Genomic DNA, 19,020 nt, shown 5'->3' with positions numbered 1-19,020 from the left:
CTATTTTTTAGTCCCTTAATCTCTGTAGCAATAGATTCTCTGTTGTCCTTTATGCTTTTTTCAAGCCCAGTGATTAAGTTTATGACTATTATTCTAAAATCTTGTTCCATTATATTGCTTAAATTGGCTTTGATCAATTCATTAGCTGTCACTACTTCCTGGAGTTTCTTTTGAGAAGCATTCTTCTGTGTCGTCATTTTGGCTAGTTTTCTGCCCCTGATGTATTTTAAAAGCTTGTGTGCTCTACACCTGAGAGCACTGTTATATTAAATGAAGGTTATACACTGTCCAGGGCCTGGCCCTTCAGGAGTTTTTTCGGGGATTGTTACTTGCTCTCTGTTGTGACTTTGGTTGTTTTATTACCCTATTCATAGTGATAATATGGACCCTCCACCAGATGTGCTTTGATTTGTTCCTTGGAGTAGCCCTGTAAAGGAAAACAGATAGACAAACAGGAGACAAAAACATGCAAATACACAAACAAATAACACAAACAAACAAATAAACAAAAACAAAAAACTAAAGACAAAAAAGAAAAAAAACCCAGAACACCAACTACAAGTAAAGGAGAGGATGGAGGTGGTGCTGATGGAAGAGCACATACAAAGGGAGAAACAACAGGAGCGGGGTGGTGGGGGGGGGAGGAATAAACATTGATTAGGCAGAGAGACTAAAAGGCTTAATCCAGAGAGAAGGGAAAATAAAGAATGAGGCAAGGAAAACAAAACGATAAAGTTACCCAGAGAAACTTATGGCTTAATTATTCCAGAGAGGGAGAAGGGAGTGTAAAGAAGCAGGTGTAGAACATGTATCAAGACAATGGATTAAATATGTCTGTTTAGACAGACTAATAACCAGAGTAACCAGCCTAGGGGAGGGAAGAGATAAGGAAGAGAAATGGTGGGGGAGGAGAATATATCTATATATCCAGAGTGGACCTAGAGTTAATCCAGGTAATGCATTGCTTGTCAGGAGTAGCTGTTTGTAGGATCCGTGCAGCTCCAGTGAATACAGTTACCCAGTGAAAAGGGGCGTGGTTTGGTGTAACCAGGACCCACCTCCACTAAGGACCCCGGGGAGTGATCCCTGAGGCCCAGCCTTGGTGGTGGTGTTGGTGTGGGGGGGAAATGGTGATGCCCCAGTCTCTTCTCCATGGAGCCGACCCGATGGAGTCAGTTTGAGTTGTCCTCACTGTGACAAGAGTGCAGATGGGGTGGTCCTTCTCGCTCCACCAACTCCCCTGACCCTGCACTTGGCTAGCATTCAAAGTCCCGCTCCATGCACTCTGGCACTGGGGAAGTGCCTCTCAGTGTGGTCTGATATGTGGTCCTGGCTGGCTTTGTCTGTGCCACCGCATTTCAGGGAGGACCACCTTCTCCTACTGCGGACTGAGAGCTGCTGCCCTCACCAGGAGACCCCTGGGGTGGCAGACGCAAGCAGCCTTTGTCTTTTCCCACAGCACTCCAGGGAGATGGCCACCTTTTCCTCCTGCAGACTGCACGCTTGGCCCAGCCACTGTGCCCAGGGGTGGCGGACACAGGCAGGTTCTGTATTATCACACAACCCTCTAGGGAGGAACCACTTTTTCCAACTGCGGACTGAGCCTCTGACCTACCACAGCACCCAGGCCTGGCTCCCCTCCTCCCCAGATGCGCGAGCAGGGAGCCGGCTCCAGTTGGAAGAAAGCTCCACAATTAGAGATTGAATCCTTCTCAGTCTCAGTCGATGTCTTTCTCCTGTCTAGATACAGTCTTGCACTTCCCTAGCCGCTCTTTCTCTTCCCTTTGTCTCTGCACAGAAGGGGGTCCCTCCCCTCCATGCCCATCTATCTTTTTTCCAGCTTTCCCATTTTCTTCCTTGTAGTTTCAGTCTATTTTCCTCCCAGGCTCTGGTGTTTTCAAAGTCCTTCGGCTTCTACACTTCTTTGTTTGAGAGACGTGGGAAGTATGGATTCCGCCTACTTCTCCACCATGTTGGCCCCTCCCCCAATAATAAAATTTTTAAGAACCAGCTAGAAATTCTTGAACTACAAAGTACAGTAACTGAAATAAAAGTATCAGTAGAGTGGCTCAACAGTAGGTTTGAACTGGCAGAAGAAAGAATCAGTGAACTTTAAGATAGACATTATGCAACCTAAAAATGAGAAAAATAATTTCTTTAAATGAAAAGAGCCTCAGAAAGGAATGGGTAACCATTAAACACGCCAACATATGCATAATGGGAGTTACAGAAAGAGAGAAAAACAGAAAGGAGCAGAGAAAAATGTTAAAATAAATAACAGCTGAATACTTCCCAAATTTGATGGAAAAACATTAGTCTAAAAATCCATGAAGTTCAGTAAATAGCTCAATCCATGAAGCTTAATGTAGAATAACCATAAGGAGATCCACTCTCAAACACATCTTAGTAAAAATAGTGAAAAACAAATACAGAAGAAAATTTTGGGAGTATCAAGAGAAAAATGATTAATCATTTATAAAGGAACCCCAATAAGATTAACAGAAACAACTGATTGTTCATCAGAAACAACAGAGGCCAGAAGGTAGTGGGATGATACATTCCAAACACTGAAAGAACAAAACTGTCAACCAAGAATCTCATATTTAGCAAAGTTATCTTTCAAAAAATAAAAGCAAAAAATAAAGACATGTCCAGATAAACAAAAACTTTGATAATTTGTTGCTAGCAGACCCACCTTGTGAGCAATACTGAAGGAAGTTCTTCAAGCTGAAAGCAAGTGACTCAGACAGTAATCCATAAGAGACCACCAGGAAAGGTAATTATATAATTATAAAAAACAGCTTAAATGTATATTTTCTTTCTTTTCTTAACTGATTTAAAAAGCAGTTGTATAAAAACAATGTGTATATAATTGTATTGTTGGATTTACAACAAATATAAATGAAATATATTTGACAATAATAGCAGAAAAGAGGTAGGTGGGAGCAAAACTGAAAAGGAGTAAGGAAGAGATACCAGAGTAACTCAACAAGAGGAACAAATGAAAAGAACCAGAAATGTAAATAAGGTTAATATAGCAAACTACGTAATTATATATTTGCTTCCCTTTCTCTTTAACTTCTCTCATAGACATAAAATTATAGCAGCATACTATTGGGTTTATAATGTATATCAATGTGATGTGTGCACAAAAATATGTGGCATAACAGCACAGACGTAATAGAGCGATTAGGAATAGTATTTGTATATTTCCCTGGAGTTAAATTAGCATAAATCTGAAGTATTTTCTGATAAAATCCTAGAGAAACCAACTAGGAAAATAACTAAAAGTTCTATTGTGAAAAAAATCATTAAAAGAATTAAAATGTTACACTAGAAAATATTCACTAATGTAAAGAAAGCCATAAAAGAGACATAGAAACAAAAGACAGGAAACACAGAAAGCAAAAAGTAAAATGGCAGACACAAATCCACTATGTCAATAATCACAGTACATGTGAATGGATTAAACAATCCAGTCAGAAAGGCAAAGACTGTCAAAATGGATCAAAACAAGATCCACATATATGCTGTCCAAGGAGACATCAGATATAAATATATTGCAAGTAAAGGGATGAAAAAAATACATCATGCAAACAAGAACCACATGAAAGCTAGAGTAGTTATGCTAATATCAGATGAAGCAAACTTTAAGACAAAAACTATTAAGGAAATAAATAGAGACATTTATAATAATGAAAATATTAATAAAAAAGTATGAGGTGTTGTCAAAGTTCTATTTAAATACTTTCCTTTAAATGACAAAAAAAATAAATGAATTAAACTTTCAACTCAAAAAGTTACCAAAAAAAAAAGCACACAGGAGGACAGAGAAGAAAATAAAAATGATAAAAGCAGAAAAAAATGACAGAATAGTAATGGGATGGGTAAGGAAATTCAAGAGCTATTTTGTTTGTTTTTTGAGGGGAGTACAGGAACAAGAACTTTTCACAAATTTAATCAATTTTAAAAGAGAAAGAAAAAGTGAAAAGTATAAGGGGATATTATAACAACCAAAGGGAGAATAAAAAAAGGAATTAGTTATAAGAAATTATTAATACGACTCTATGCCAATGTATTTTAAGTGTGTGCCAGAAGGGACAACATTTCCAATAAACTAGACCACTAACCACAGAAGAAACTAAACAAGCAATTCATGTAATACCTCCCTAAATGCTCTAAGTCTAGAATGTTCTACAGATAAAGTCTCTTAAATATAATAATTCCCAAGATATGTAATTTATTCCAGAGCCTGTATATACAACACACAAAAAATGGAAAACATTCGGGGAAACATTTGAAAGCTAGAACCCTTCCAGGTCTGGGTCCCTCCCACGGTGGGAGAGAGCCATCTCCCCAACAGGCTGGCCACCCCCACTGGATCACTGGGCCAGCAATCACTCTTCCCTACTAGAGCACATCATGCAGCAAGCCCTGTTCTGACCAAGTGCATCTCTGACTTCCTGGAGCCCTGGCACCTCCAGATGCCCCTGTCCACATCCCTTACCAGATCCAGGGAGGATGTTGACCACGCCCTTGGGAATGCCAGCCTTCAAGGTCAACTCTGCAAACTTCAAGGCTGTGAGTGGAGTCACCTGGGGAGGGAGGGAAGAAGACTGGGTCAGGAAGGACCAGGAAGTGGGGCTCGGCCTTCCTCTCCCAGCAGCCAAGGTAGCAAGCAGGGAGGAGCAGTCATGGCAGGAGGACCCTCCGGGGTAAGCCCCATCATAGTGGGTACTGCCAACCCAGCCAGCTTCCCCCAGAGCTTCAGTGGAAAGTGGGGAGTAAGGCCTGCTACCTCCTGTGTCTTCTAGTGCCTTCTCCTGGCAGGCTCCAGCCCTGTGGCCAGGCCTGGCCCCTTCCTGAACATTCATACCTTCTTCACTCAAAGAGTGCAGTGTCCCAGGACTGCCTGGAAGCACCTCAGTGCCAGGCAATACCCAGAACTCCCTGGTGGGTGTGAGATTCTAATTACCATGTCGTGGCTGAAGGCCATTCCTCTCCCCTGGCCTGCTAGCAGTGGTTCCTCTTCTGGCCCAGGTAATTTTCCTTGTAAAGTTTGGGTTGTGTCCCACCTACCACCTGGCCTTAGGCTGAGCCTCCAAATCTGTGGGGTGCTGGCGCTGGGAGGGCACAGGCCTGTTACCGGGTCTTCCAGGGACAATTGCCTGGATCTGTGCACAACAAGCCCCCAGTAATGTGAGAGGTTATGGGTCATCTCAGAAGGTTGTTGTCATGCTCAAACAAGCAAATGTGTGCAAATTTTTAATTTTCATGTAATTTGTTATGGACTAAAATGCTGCCTCAGGGTGAATACTATAAATGCTAGCTGTCGCTATTGATGGGTTTTAAATTATAACTTTCTCGGAGCCAAGTTTCCCCAAAGTAGCCAGGACACCTGGGTACGCTGTCCAGAGCCACATGATGGAGCATCTTGCCTTCAGTTCCTAACACCCCTGGGGGCAGGCAGGGGACAGGCTGTTACTTTCAGTATACAGGTGAAGAAGCTGAGGCTCGTGCAAGGGGTTCCTTGTCCCCAGGGGACCCTGCTCAGGCCCTTCCAGCCTGCCTGAGTGACCCTGACCTGTGCAGCTTCCGTGTGAAGGGCTGGCGGGGGTGGGGGGGGGAGGGTGCAGGTGCACAAATCCCACCACTCCCTTGCTCCCTCCAGGACTTTCAGTCTCTGAAGCCAAATAAGCGACCAAAGCTGTCTCAGAGCATGGGGCCTGGACAAGGGACCAAATAGGGTTTCTGCTCCCCCAAATCCAGAGGGCTGGTATCTGTGGGAAAATAACTCTGCTCACCAAGCAGCTGCAGGTACACACACGGCTAACCTGACTCAGCCACCCCATGGTCGAATGAACAGACTCTGCCTACAGCCCACATTGACCCTTGCTGCCTGCTGCCTCTGCTGCTGTGAGCCGGGCCCATGGAAGGCCAGCCCTCATCAGTAGTACCTTTCCTCCCTTGAGGAGGAACCAGTCCCAGGTGGTCAAAGGGCCCAACAGGGCACCTGTTTCCTCCTCTACAGCCCATAGGCCCCACCTGGAACACACCCAGACCCACCTGGGCAGGCTTGATCACCACTGTGTTCCCAGCAGCCAGGCAGGCAGCTGTCTTCCAGGAGAGCATCATCAGGGGGTAGTTCCAGGGGATGACGATGCCACAGACCCTATGGTACAAAGAAGTGTGTCTTCGTCTCTCCACTCATCCTGGGCGCCAGACTTCACCTGCCAACTGCTTCCTCTCCCCAAGCCTGACACCCGTTCCACTCCAAGCATCTTGATATGGTGCCCAAGGTCCCCCTGAGAGAGCTCACCCCTGGCCTTCCAGCCCCTGATGGGGCAGTATGTCCAGCGTGGCAATAGCCCCTCTTCCTGGCATGGCAAAATGCTAGGGAACATGGTTTCTCATCGGAACTGTCAGACCTGTCTAAGGATAGTCCAGTAGGGCATGACACCAGGCAGTGCAGGAGTTGACAGAAGGCAGGGCCAGGGAGAAGGCCAGGGACCACCCAGGTGGGCAGAGAGAGTATGGAAGAGAAGTGGGATCACACGGGTGGGACAGGAGGAAGTCAGTGATGGTCCTCTTGGGTGTGAGGCCAGGGTGAAGTCCCATGGAGAGAAGGAAGCAGTCAGCTGAGGAGGCCTAATAAGGCTTGTCTGCTTTGCATTAAGAGATGGTACCCAGCATCAGTGTGCCCCTTGGTCCCAGAGAAAGCCTCTGGGTGAGCAGAGACTCCATCAAAGGGAAGCCCCTCATGGTCCTGGGGGGCCTAATGATGACACATGTGGTCCCAGCAGGCATGAGGCCCTGCATTTCCCTGACTCCTGTAAAACCCAGGGCACTGTCTTCATCAGTGTTGACAATTAATGAGCCGGTCCACACAGAACTGCTCAGGCTACCTAACTTGTTTTCTTCATCATATTCATGATCATCATCACCACAGAATGTTTCCCAAAAGAGGACTTAGCTGAACCCAGGAAGGGGAAGAGCGTGTGTGAAGGCTGAGGTCAGGACATTCTGGGGACCAGCACACCATCCTGGGAAAAACAGGGTGCACTCAGGGGTTTGGAGAGCCACTCCCCACCCCATGTACACCCAGCAGACCCAACAGGATGAGAAGGTGGAGGGAGCACGGTGAGTTGTCCAGGGAAGAGGGTGAGGTTATCAGGGTTGTGGGGGCTCCAAAGGAGAATGGACGTCAGGAGTCCCACTGTCATGGCTGAACTGTACTCCCCAAAACTCGCAGTTGAAATCCTAACTCCAGAACGTCCTTATTTGGAAATTGGGCCATCCCAGATGTAATTAGGTAAGATGAGGTCATACTGAAATAGGGTGTGTACCTAACCCAATAGGACTGATGTTCTTCAAAAAACAGAGCCATGTGAACAGACAGACATGCACAAGGAGGACACCAAGTGAACATGAGGGCAGAGATTGGGGAACACCCAAGACTGCCAGTAAGCCACCAGAAGCTGGGGGAGATGACTGGAGCAGATTCTCCCTCATACCCTCAGAAGAAACCAACACTCTGACACCTGAATCTAGAACTTCCAGCCCCAGAATGCTGAGGCAACAAATGTGTGCTGCTTGAGTCTCTTAGTTTCAGTACTTTGTTATGGCAGCTCTAGCAGATGCATAAACCCGCCCATATAGGGACAACTTTCCCAGTCCCCCAACTCCCTGGGAGGCTCTGCATTAGTGTCCTCCTCAGTCTGATGGGGACAGACTCCTCGGGAGGCATCTGGAAGAGCAGTGACCATGCAAATTCCTGTGACTGGCAGCCAGGTGGGCCATGGTCCCCCTGCCCAGCGCTTCTCAGGCCTGCGCCCAAGTAAGGGGCTCCAAGCACATGGGCTATGCAGGGCTCTCACTCTACACTCTGACACCTGGGCAGGGGAGTTCCTTGTGGGGGCCTGTCCTGGAACACTGTCTACATATTGTGTCCTCTGGGGGAAAGGCTGGGTGGGAACCCCAGCCCTCAGTGCCACTTCCCTCCCAGGCTGCCCCCTCTCTCTGGGGCTACAGGACAGGGTTTTCCTATATCCACAGCCCACTCTCCCAACAGGGGCTGCCTCACCAGCAGGCCTGTCCTTCAGGACCTGGTGTGTTCATCTGTACACATTTCTGTTGATGCAAATGACATCTGAACACATTCTCCTTCTGACATACCCCCACATTCCCAAGGAAGCTGAGTGCCCTTGACTACCATCCACAGGGATGTGAGGTCCCTACTGGTGGATCCCAGAGGCCCCACGTTTGTAAGGGGCACAGGGTAGGTGGGAATGCCTGCTGGGTGCTGACCACACTGGGCCTCTGATGCACTTTAGATGATTTTAGAGGGCATTCCTCAGTGCGCTTCCCTCACACAAGTTTTTCCTGGAGCTGTTCCATGTGGTCCCCATAGCTCTGTCCCATGCCTTCACACTGCCATAAGCCATGCCCTGGTTAGGAGGCTGCAGTGTTCAGCATGGGTTGTGCAGGGTTTTGTTGTCAAGGCCCCAGCACAGCTGCTGTGAGTGCTCTTGGGCTTGTCTCCTTGTGCACCTGTGTCAGTGAGCCACCATAGTTATGCCTGTGACGGGGTACATTTGGGGACTGAATAGGCACTGCCACATTGCCTTTCACAAAGGTGGATCCTCTGCCCGCCTCCCCCCCACCCCAAAAGGCAGTGTGAGGAGGCTTCTCTCTCCCTAGGCCTTTGGACCATCTGATGGTGAGGCAAGGCCCCTCATGTCTGGGTTTAACATAATTTCCCCAATTCCTAGTCTTTTCTATGTTGACTGGGCAGGTGTCTGTCTCCTGTTGAGCACTGGTTCCTATCCTTGTCTATTTCTCTATTATTTTTACCCTGCTCCTTGGTTCTGTGTAGTTCTTAATTTTTATGCATATTCATTATTATACTCTTTGCAGATAAAATTTTTCAGGTGTACCCTCTGTTTCCCACTATGACCCTGACTGATACAGGGCTATTGTGGGGATTAAGTAAAATTATACTTATAAGGCCACTGAAACAGTGCTTGGCACAGAGCAGCTACTTTAGACGTGAAAGCTGTTTTATTTGCTAGAATATAAGTCCCCTGAGGACAGGCATTCTCATCAGTTTCGATCATTGTTGTATATCCAGCACCTGAAATGTATGGCATGTAGTAATTAGTGAATAAATAGCATTCGATAGATGTGTAAAAAGGGGATGAGCGCTCACACTACAAATTGCGCGAAAAGTGCCTAGTGTGTGGCGAGTCTTCGACCAACGCTGTGACTCACCCAATAGGCTCCTTCCTGGTCAAGGTCAGGTTGCGGTTTGGTCTGGCTTGGTTGATGGGGATGGTGGAGCCCTGGAACAAACAAGGGGAGTCACTGATAGGGGGCTCCATTGTTTCCTTCCCCCTTCCCCCTGGGCAGCCAGACTGTGCTTGGGGCTCAGAAAGGAACAGGATCTTGTCTGCATCCTGAAACCCCCATGACTGAGACAGGCAGGAGACACAAACCTTCCAGATTATGTACAACAGGGGTATCTGAGGACTTCAGGTACAGGTGGAGCAGGCAGCCATCAGGGGCAAGGTGCCTGCTGCACTGAGACTGGCAGAATCCTCAGACAAGAAACTGGTCCTGGTACAGGTAAGGCCTCTGGCTTTGACACTGGAGCAGACAAGGGAGGAGGTGGGGGGCCAAGTTGTCTCTGGAGACTGTGCCGGCCCAGGAGGCCCCAGGTGGGGACTGGCTCCAGCCAACAGTGATGCAACAGTACAAGGAGGAGCAGAAGTTGGGCTTGCCATCATACCTGCACCTCTCAGCCCCATGGAGAGGATAGGAGGCGTGGAGCCCATTTCTGGCAGAGACCCCAATGAACCTTTTGGTAATGGATATCTCTGGGGAAGGGTTGACCCATCCCTGCCTCTGGTGGGCAAACCACTGGGAATGGCTTCCAAGGTCACATCCTGATCCCTGGGATCCAGGAGACGGTGAGCTACCCCTTCTGCAAAGATGTGGAATGGCACAGTTGACCTGATGCAGGTCAGATGATGCAGATGGCCCCAGCATGACCTCGGGAACCTCCATAAAGGCAGAGTTTTCTCCAGTTTAAGAGAGAGGGATGCCAAGTCTGAGAAAGGCAAGGGGGGGGGGGGTGGGCGGTGGCAAGGGCCAGAGTGAGGCCTGCAGTAGCCTCGGCCAGAAGCCGGCAAGGACCTGGACCTTCGGTCCTGCAACAACAGGAGTTGAGTTCTGCCAACACCTGAACAGGCCTGCAGGCAGGGTCTCCCCAGAGCTCCAGATAAAGCCCAGCCTAGACACTGATCTTGTGAAATCCTAGCATGGAACCCAGCCAAGCCTGCCTGAACGTCCCATCTGCAGAAATGTAAGCTGATGGGTTGTTTTAAACCAATAAACTGGGTCATTTTTTATGCAGTATGTAGGCTAACACACTGCCCTAGAGTTTCCTGCTGAGCCCAGCTTGCCTGCGTGAGCTCTCACTTGGTGGGTAAGAGCCTCAGCCCCACCTGAATTTTGTCACACCAGCCAGCAAAGTAGCGGAAGGTCTGGATGGACATGCCCACGTGGGTCTTCAGGGCCAGTGTGTAGACAGCGCCTGCATCCAGAGCCTCGATGGTGGCCAGCTCTTCCTGGTGCTGTTCCATGAGGTCTGCCAACCTGGGCAAGGGGTGGAGTAGGGGAGGGAGATGGGCTCAGGTCAGGACCAGCCTTGCTTATTCTTTTGAGGCCCTTCTTCAATGAACAAGGGCCTCTGCCCTGCACTCCCAGCTCTGTCACACTCAGATGTGCTGACCTCGGTTTTCTGATCTGTGAGATGGGACAGCAAGGTTTACTTTGCTGGATGGGCATGAGGATGATGCCCTTCTGTCCCTCTCTCCTCTCCTCTCTTTTCCTTTCTTCCTTCATAAAATATGGATGCATTAACTACTTTATAATAACACACATGATTCTGCAAAAGCAGTCCCTCTGCCTCTGCAGTAAGGAGGTCACCATCCAAAAAGGTCACCCTGTCTCTGGACAACTTTGACGAGGGGAAAGCATGTCCAGCTTCAAGCACCAGCTGATCCAGTGGAGTGTGCCCCCAAGGATGGTATCTGTGGGGAGGGGGAGGGGAGATGATGGGAGAGATTCAAGGGAAGGTTCATCTACACAGCTCTCCTTGTTAGCTCTCTGAAATCCAGTTGCCCTCCTGTGATTCTGGTGGGTGTGCTGCTATGGGCAGCCTGGGAATTAGGACTGTGCCCCCTTCTCTGATATAAAGGAGCCCCAAAAGCAGAGTGCCCAGGGAACAGGGTGCCTAGAGGAAGGTGGAGGCCACAGACCCAGAGTGGCTCTCAAACTTGTACATGGGGGAGCTCTGGCCCAGAGATAAGTCTGGGACAAAAGACTGCTGACCAGCTCCTCTCTGAATTCAGCCATGGCATGGCCTAAACACCCCAAGTACACACTCTCCCTGGGAAGCCAACCCTAATTCCTGCCCTCTCTACACCAATAACATATCCCTCCAGTGTCCTGATAGCAACCTCTACCTTTCTTCAAACCTTGCATGACTGTTACAGTTATCCACTTAGTTGAGTATTCCAGGACTATTTGCCTCTCCCTGAGGCCTGGGACAGGATTTGGTCTCCTGCTCCCTACTGGACCTCCTACACCCACTGGGCACACAGTCAGTATGTAGCATAAGGCTTGTGAGTGAAACTGTGGGCTGAACAGACATGAGCAATTTAGTGGCATAGCCACATGGTTACTTCAGACACAGTGACACACCCAGGTACTTCTCTAGTTAAGAACAGCAAAGGTGTAAATAACTTTTTGAGAAGCATTATAGACCAAATAATGAAACACCATGTTGTGGCATAGTTGATAGTTCTATCAACTATAAAAAGAGATGTGTCACAGGTATAAATCTATATTATAAATAAGCCAGGGGCACCTGGGTGGCTCAGTTGGTTAAGCACCCAACTTTGGTTCAGGTCATGATCTCGAGGTTTGCGAGTTCAAGCCCCACATTGGGCTCTGTGCTGACAGTTCAGAGCCTGGAGCCTGCTTCGGATTCTGTCTCCCTCTCTCTCTGCACCTCCCTTGCTTGTCTCTTTCTCTTTCTCAAAAATAAACATTAAAAAACTTAAAAAAAAAAATAAGCCAAAGATGGTCTCTGTGTATTGGCCCCTAGGTTCTTCACTGCAGGGTGAGACCTGTCAGCTTAAAAGCTTGCTGGATACACATTTATGTATCCAATTATTTTAAACATAGCCCAAACAAGCAGACTTTTAGCTATTTAAAGTCTTGCTTTACATCCCCTGGGAATCCCACTTGACAGCTATTATCATTGGAGAGATGGACTATGCACTTACAGCTGTTGCCTTCCCAGCCCTCTGACCCAAAGATCCCTGCTCTGCTGCTGAGCAACATTGCCAGGACACGGGAGCCCGCCCCCCTCTGATCCCCCAACCTCCAAGAGTTGCTTTGCACTCTTCCCATTCTGAGTAGAGACCCCCCACTATAGTCTCTGGAGGGTCTCCCACTATGGGGGTGACGCCTCCTGAAGCTTGTTGTGTGTTTCTACTTCTCATAGTCCTATCTTTTCCCTTGATCAGCCCCAAACCCCTCCAATTCTACCAGACAAGGTCACCTGCATGTGATGTGGCCATGTTATAAAACCCTAAAGTAACTATCACCTAAGCACGCCATTTGGAAAGCTCAGTGAGAACTGAGTGGGATTGTTTACTGTCAACTTTGCTGAGCTGTACCTCTGCCTCCAGCATCCTGTCCCCAGAAAGTACGGGGGGGGGGGGGGGGGGAAGGCAGTGAAGCAACCAAAGTCACCCCAGAGGTCCTCAGGACAGCTATGAGGAAAGGCAAGTGTGGGGTGCCACACAGGCTCAGCCTCACTCCCAGCAGCCTGGTCCACCACCAGATTCTTGTCTGTGGACCTAAGGAAGTGTCCGAACAAAAGGTGACAGCTTCCTACAGACTCCGCCACCAGCTCCTGGTGGTCCCTCTCTGGCAGCTGGGGACACTGGCTCTCTAGGTCCCTAAGAGGCTCTATCTTGTCCCTCAGTGGTTCTTGGGGCCCATCTAGTGACTTTCTTTAACTCTCTTTTCTAGATCTTTCTTCCCAGCTTCTCCCACAATTGCATAATGTCTGAACCCTATAATGTATTCTGCATTCCATAATATGTATCCATGGTGGTCTATTTTCCTCATTGAATCAGGGGCTGCTGAGCCAGCAATGGGCGAACCTCCACCATGGGGACTGGGAGGTTGCATGAGGCAGGACCAGGTTCCTAGGAGTTCTCAGGTCTGGGCTTGAGATGTCTGTCAAAGCAGTCCAGGTCTCTACTTAGAGCTGTTCAGGCACCCAACCCTTCACTATCATGTTGCTGGTGGTGTTATTATGACACATGCCACTAGATGGCAGCAGAACTGCTCAAGGGAAACACTCTTGGGTCAGCAAACCCCTACCTCTGGAGTCTGCTTCAGGGCCACAAGGCTCCTCTCTCAGCATCACCAGCCTGGGCTTGCATGTTTCAGTTTTGCCTAATCTGGGGTCACTAGGTCACTAGGCAATGGCTTCCTAAAATTGATAGGCTCTTCAAGGGGTCTTGAAACTAAATTGAGTTAGAGCAGGCTGGGTGCACCCTTGCCTGCTCCAACCCATACCATCTCTATTCCATTTTGAAACTAGACAGGCCCCTCTCTCTCTGGTTTCCTGTGGTGGAGGCTGTCCTGGTGTTTCTGGCCTCTGAATAGGAAAGAAAATGACATTCTAACTGCAAGGCCAAGATGGAGCCTCTCTCCCACCAGATGACAAGTACATTTGGACCACATCATGACCAGACTCTATGCCTGACAGCTTCCCCAGGACCCAGAGCATAAAAGTCAGGTTCCTGAAACTGGCTTGTTCACTAGGCTTTTCGACACTGCTTAGTTCATCTGTGCAGCACCCTCCTTTCTGTAACCATCACCCCACTTCTTTGGGGGGGCAACTGCTCTTCCCCCATTGGGACCACCTATTTCTAGGGGAGTAGTATCTCTCTTCCAGGCCACACTCCCACCCCATGGTCATAAGTGGATAAACTCTACGTCCTTCCCTAATACTTCTGATGAAGCTAAGGGGAGAGAGCCCCTTCTTCCCTGGTTTTAGAAAAAAAAGGAAAATGTGAGATTCCAGCAGTCAGGGAGATCTGAGCAAGGACCAGCAGGAAGAACAGACCCCATCCTTCCCTTGCTGGCTTCTGCATAAAGTAGCTGTGATCCCTCCTCTGGTCCAGTCCACTCAGAGAAGTGTTGTACATGTCTGAGACTGCCCAGGACCATCCATTAACTTTGCCAGTTTGCCACTCCCATCTTATCAGCACTTTCACTTTTGTGCCTCCTTATCTTCAATCACACTGTTCCCTCCACTGAGGACACTTTTCCCTTAAGGCTACTTGTGTCTGGTGAAATTCTTCCTGCATCTCAAGTCACTTCCTCTGAGAAGCTTTTCTGAGTCTCAGGCCTTGGTCACACAACCTGTTTGGGACCCCAACTTCCTCCTGGCAATACCCGAGCATGCAGTTCCAACCCAAACATAAGGTGAAGTAGCTGACAGGAGTTCGTGGGGTTCTCACCTGTACAGGAGCCGGCCTCGATCCCGTGCACTGATCTTCCCCCACAATCCATTCTCAAAGGCATCCTTAGCGGCAGCCACTGCCTTGTCAACATCGCTAACCTGGGCCAGGGACACCTGGCAGATGACCTATGGTGGAGCAGAGCCATGAAGCCCTCCCTGGACTCCGCGTACACAGATGCCCCATGCCGCCGCTCCCCTGGCTACCTGGGATGGCTCAGTGGGGACAGTAGGCAAACAGGAAGGCCCTGGAAGGGTGTGTACAATGAGGAAAGCTAGGGACCTTCAAAGAGGTTTGCTCGTGTTTCTACATACCAGGACCCTTCTTTTCACTTGCCCACAGAGCCCAAACAGAGTAACAGACTCAGGCTGCAGCTATGAGGCTGAGGATCAGCTTAGCATTGTCAAACCAAGAGCAGAAGCCCATGAATTTGGTAAGTTCTAGGCAGAAAGTCTATTTCTTAAGTGAAATAGTCTAGATGTTGAAGGTGACAGGACCATTCCTGTCCCCCATCCTTGCTCTGTGTCCTGACAGTGCCCACTTGCACTACAGTGCAGGTGCCCACACCTCCTGACACCTGGGCATGGCCAAAGGAAAGCCAGGAGGAGAGAGAAGTGGGAGGTGCAAGGCCAGCACCCTTCTTGTTACCAAAGGCATGGTACACCCTCCCTGCCCAAGGGCCCAGCACCCAGGCAACCCTGTCCAGACAGCTTCCCTTCTGGGATTCCCCAAATAGGCCTCAAGGTGGTAACAGCTCATGTTTCTGCCCGAGGGTACTGTATCCCCTTGTTTGTGTCCCCACAGCCAGTACACCCCTTTGTCAATTATTTTCTTTAAACTCCCTTCAAGTGACCCAGTTGAGTGTGCTATGTGCTTTCCGCAGGCCCTGAGGGATGCCATAGGTAGGGCAGAATGGAAAACTGAGTATGCACCTGTAGGAGTAAGTGTTGTTTCAGGTAGGTGTGTATGTGAGAATACAATATGCACATACTGGGTCATGACATAAAAGGGTCACAGTCAAGAAAGTCTGACAAACATGGGATTCAAGGAAGAATTCCCAACAGTGGGGTGTACACATATTCAAGAGGGTAAGGCCCATGCTGAGGTTGTTGATGCGTGGAGGGGGAGGGAATGGCTTCATTTCTTCCATGGGGGATTTTAGCTCTGGTCCATCTCTGAAGCAGTCTCCAGACCTTTGGAATCGTCCTGCCTTCCTGGTCTAGCTCCCCTCTGGGCCATTCCTGTAGGGAGGACTGGAAACTGACTACAACCATTCTGTGTGTGAATAGAGGCCCCCTAAGCAGGGATCCCCAGACACCAGGTGAGGGAGTAGATGAGAGAGAAGAAAAGGCCAAGGAGGGGGCAGGTGGAAGGAGAGCAGAAGGGGGTGCTAAGCCTGCACTCACACTTCCGTCTGTTGGGTTGATGGTCTCATAGGTCTTGGCACCCTCAGCATCCACAAACAGTCCCCCAATGAAGAGTTGGTGGGGCATTTGGAGGGTGAGCTTGTTCACCGCCTTTTCCACCTGGGAAAGGAAGTTTTACAGGGATTCACTGCAGTGTGGATCCTTCACAATGTGCATCAGTGGCAGATACAGACCCACAGAAGGACATAGAAAACACTCAGAGATGGATAGATAACCACTCATGCACACACATGCGTGTGCACTCATGCACACTTGTGCACACTCATGCACACACACACACAGATAGCCAAGGGGCCAGGGCTCTAGGCCCCTTGGCCTTCTCAGGTCTCTGAGCCAAATCCAGTTCTGCTGCCTTCCTTGGCTCAGGGAGCTATTATGTGGGCAGTGGTGGCAGCTGAACAATAAGAAGCGATGAAGAGCACAGAATCTGAGGTCAGCCTTCTTGGGCTGCAACCCCTGTCCTGCCATTTACTTGCTGTGTGATCTCAGGCTGGTTGCTAGGCCTCTGCAAGTAGGAAGTGCCAGTTGGCAGACAGACGCTTGTGAGTCACCAGACATGACACCAACCCCATCGCTCACTTCCCTGTAGACCTGAAATTCCATCCCAAATGGCATCCTCTGGGACACCATTCTTCTCCTGAAATCTGTTCACCAGTCATCTGTCTGCAATCCTAAGGCCAACCTGGTATCCATCCTGGCTGCCTACAATTTCTTCATCAGCTTTTGTTCCAAACTATCCCAATGATAATTCCTGTGGGAGCTCGTAGCCTACCAAGACACCTCAGGATGATTTTTCAAGAGTTTCTTTTAAAAATAAGCTAGCAGGGGTGCTTGGGTGATCTCAAGATTCATGAGTTCAAGCCCTGCACTGGGCTCTCTGTGGGCAACACAGAGCCCACTTCAGATACTCTGCCCCCTGCCTCTCTGTCCCTCACCACTTACACACACACACACTCTTTCTCTCTCTCAAAAATGAATAAAACATTTAAAAATTTAAAAATAAATTTGCAATTACATCATCACACTTCCATATATACAAATTGAATGTATAGGATCACTTGTTTCCCTTATTGAGAAAAAGTTCCCAATTCCTCATTCTCTGTCTCTTTCTCTCCCTCTCTTCCTGTCTAGCTTCCTCCCTCCCTCCCTTCTTCTCTCTCTTTTGGCATTTCAACAAAAGGAATTTAATGCATGCAGTTGGTTGCACAGGTGATGAAAGAGCTGAGAGGCCATGAGTCAACCCAGAGATTGATAACAGCAGCAAGCGCCTGCCATTACTAGATTAGAAGGACAAATGGAGGAAGTGGTGGTACCAGAACTAGGGTCTAGGGTCCCCCAGCAGAACTAGAGTCCTGGAAGGGTGATCTGGTAGGGGCCAGGGCCACAGCAGCAAGGAGGCAACTACTGGGAAAAACCACAAAAGGAGAAAGAGGGTGAGAAGTACTCTGTAAAAGCCACTTCTTAATATCCTACTCTCATATCTTTGGGTGTCAGAATTTGTCCCATAGACAACAATTTCCTCTGTTGCACTGGGCTAACTGGACTGGCAGCCTCAGGCTATCAGGGTTACCAGGGAGAGTTTGGGACACTGAAGCTGGGCTCTTGAGTGCTCTGGTTTCTGGGATGTCCAGGTTTTCCCCATGTGTCATTGTGGATCCACGGATGTGAGTGTTTGAGAAGTCTGCAGAGCCAAGCCCACGTGGAGGGGCCCAGGACTCACATAGTCAATGATGCACTCGCTCTCTTTGTTGTCCCCTCGTAGCTTCTTCACTAATAGTTGGATGAAGTCCCCAAAGGTGGTTGCCATGTAAACATCTTCATTTTCTAATTCCAGTCCATCACACAGCTCCTTCACTTCCTCAACCAGTCTGGAGAAAAGAAGAGGGAAAAGCGGGAGCATGGAAAGAGGCTTGGCAGACCTGCCTCATTCTAGTGGCAGAGGTTATGGTGCCAAACATTTACCCAGAAGGGAAGTTCATATCAACAGCCAAAGTGTGGGTGTTAAGCTAGAACTGGGGCTAAGAGCCCAATCCATGGATTCAGAAGGCCCTAGTTTCAAGTTGTGGCTCCACCACTTACTAATATGTGACCTTGCACAAGTGGAAAACTCCTCTGAGCCTTAGTTTCTTCACCAGCAAAACTGGAATAATACCTCTTCTACTATTTTCTGATAAGCAAATGAGACAATCTACATGTTGATAATAATCAATACGAGATTAATAATAGTCACTGAAAGATATGTTAAAATAATGAAAAGGTTGGGGCGCCTGGGCAGCTCAGGCAGTTAAGCGTCCAACTCTTGATTTCGGCTCAGGTCATGATCCCAGGGCTGTGGCATAGAACCCCACATCGAGCTCTGCACTGAGTGTGGAGCCTGCTTAAGACCCTTTGTCTCTCTTTCTCCCCCTCTGCCTCTCTCCCCTGCTTTCTCACTCTCTAAAAAAAAAAAAATAATAATAAAAATAATGAAAAGGCAAACCACAGATTGGGGGAAAATATTTCCAAATAATATCTGATAAAGGACTTTCATTCAGAATATATAAAGAACTCTCATATTTCAATACTAACAAAAAAAGAAACAATCCAAGTAAAAATGGGCAAAAGATTGAACAGATGCTTCACCAAAGAAGAAATGCAGATGGAAAAAAGCATATGAAAGTATGTTCAACATCACAATTTCCCATCATTAGGGAAATGCAAATTAAAATGACAGTGGGATATGTCTACACACTTACCAGAATATCTAAAATTAAAGTCTGACCATACATATCACTGGGAAAGATGCAGAGCAACTGAGCTCTCATACACTGCTAGTGGGATTGTTTAAAATGGTACTTTGGAAACCATGCTGGAGAGCAGTTTGGCAGTTTCTTAAAAATTAAACATATTCTTCCCATTTTACTCTCAGATATTTACTCAAGAGAAATAAAAACCTACATATAGACAGAAAACGGTAGAGTAGGAAGCTCCAAAGATCCATT

The 19,020-nt window shown here is 48.1% G+C and overlaps 1 protein-coding gene across 3 annotated transcripts in view; it reads right to left on the bottom strand.

Annotated features, from left to right (window-relative positions):
* ALDH1L1 (aldehyde dehydrogenase 1 family member L1) overlaps nt 1–19,020 on the bottom strand; it is a 130,394-nt gene that overhangs the window by 23,522 nt on the left and 87,852 nt on the right. For all 3 annotated transcript variants that reach the window (XM_042962562.1, XM_042962572.1, XM_007097394.3), the window contains exons 10-16: nt 17,760–17,907; nt 16,019–16,138; nt 14,613–14,740; nt 10,506–10,656; nt 9,271–9,341; nt 6,067–6,172; nt 4,508–4,595 (exon numbers count right to left, since the gene is read on the bottom strand). In XM_042962562.1, the coding sequence (XP_042818496.1) occupies nt 4,508–4,595; nt 6,067–6,172; nt 9,271–9,341; nt 10,506–10,656; nt 14,613–14,740; nt 16,019–16,138; nt 17,760–17,907 (812 nt within the window). The remainder of the gene's footprint in view (nt 1–4,507; nt 4,596–6,066; nt 6,173–9,270; nt 9,342–10,505; nt 10,657–14,612; nt 14,741–16,018; nt 16,139–17,759; nt 17,908–19,020) is intronic.

This window comes from Panthera tigris, chromosome A2 (genome assembly GCF_018350195.1).
Source record: "Panthera tigris isolate Pti1 chromosome A2, P.tigris_Pti1_mat1.1, whole genome shotgun sequence".
NCBI classification, from domain to species: Eukaryota; Metazoa; Chordata; class Mammalia; order Carnivora; family Felidae; genus Panthera; species Panthera tigris.
Note: the sequence above shows the minus strand (reverse complement) of the source record. Positions and strands in the feature narration are given on the sequence as shown.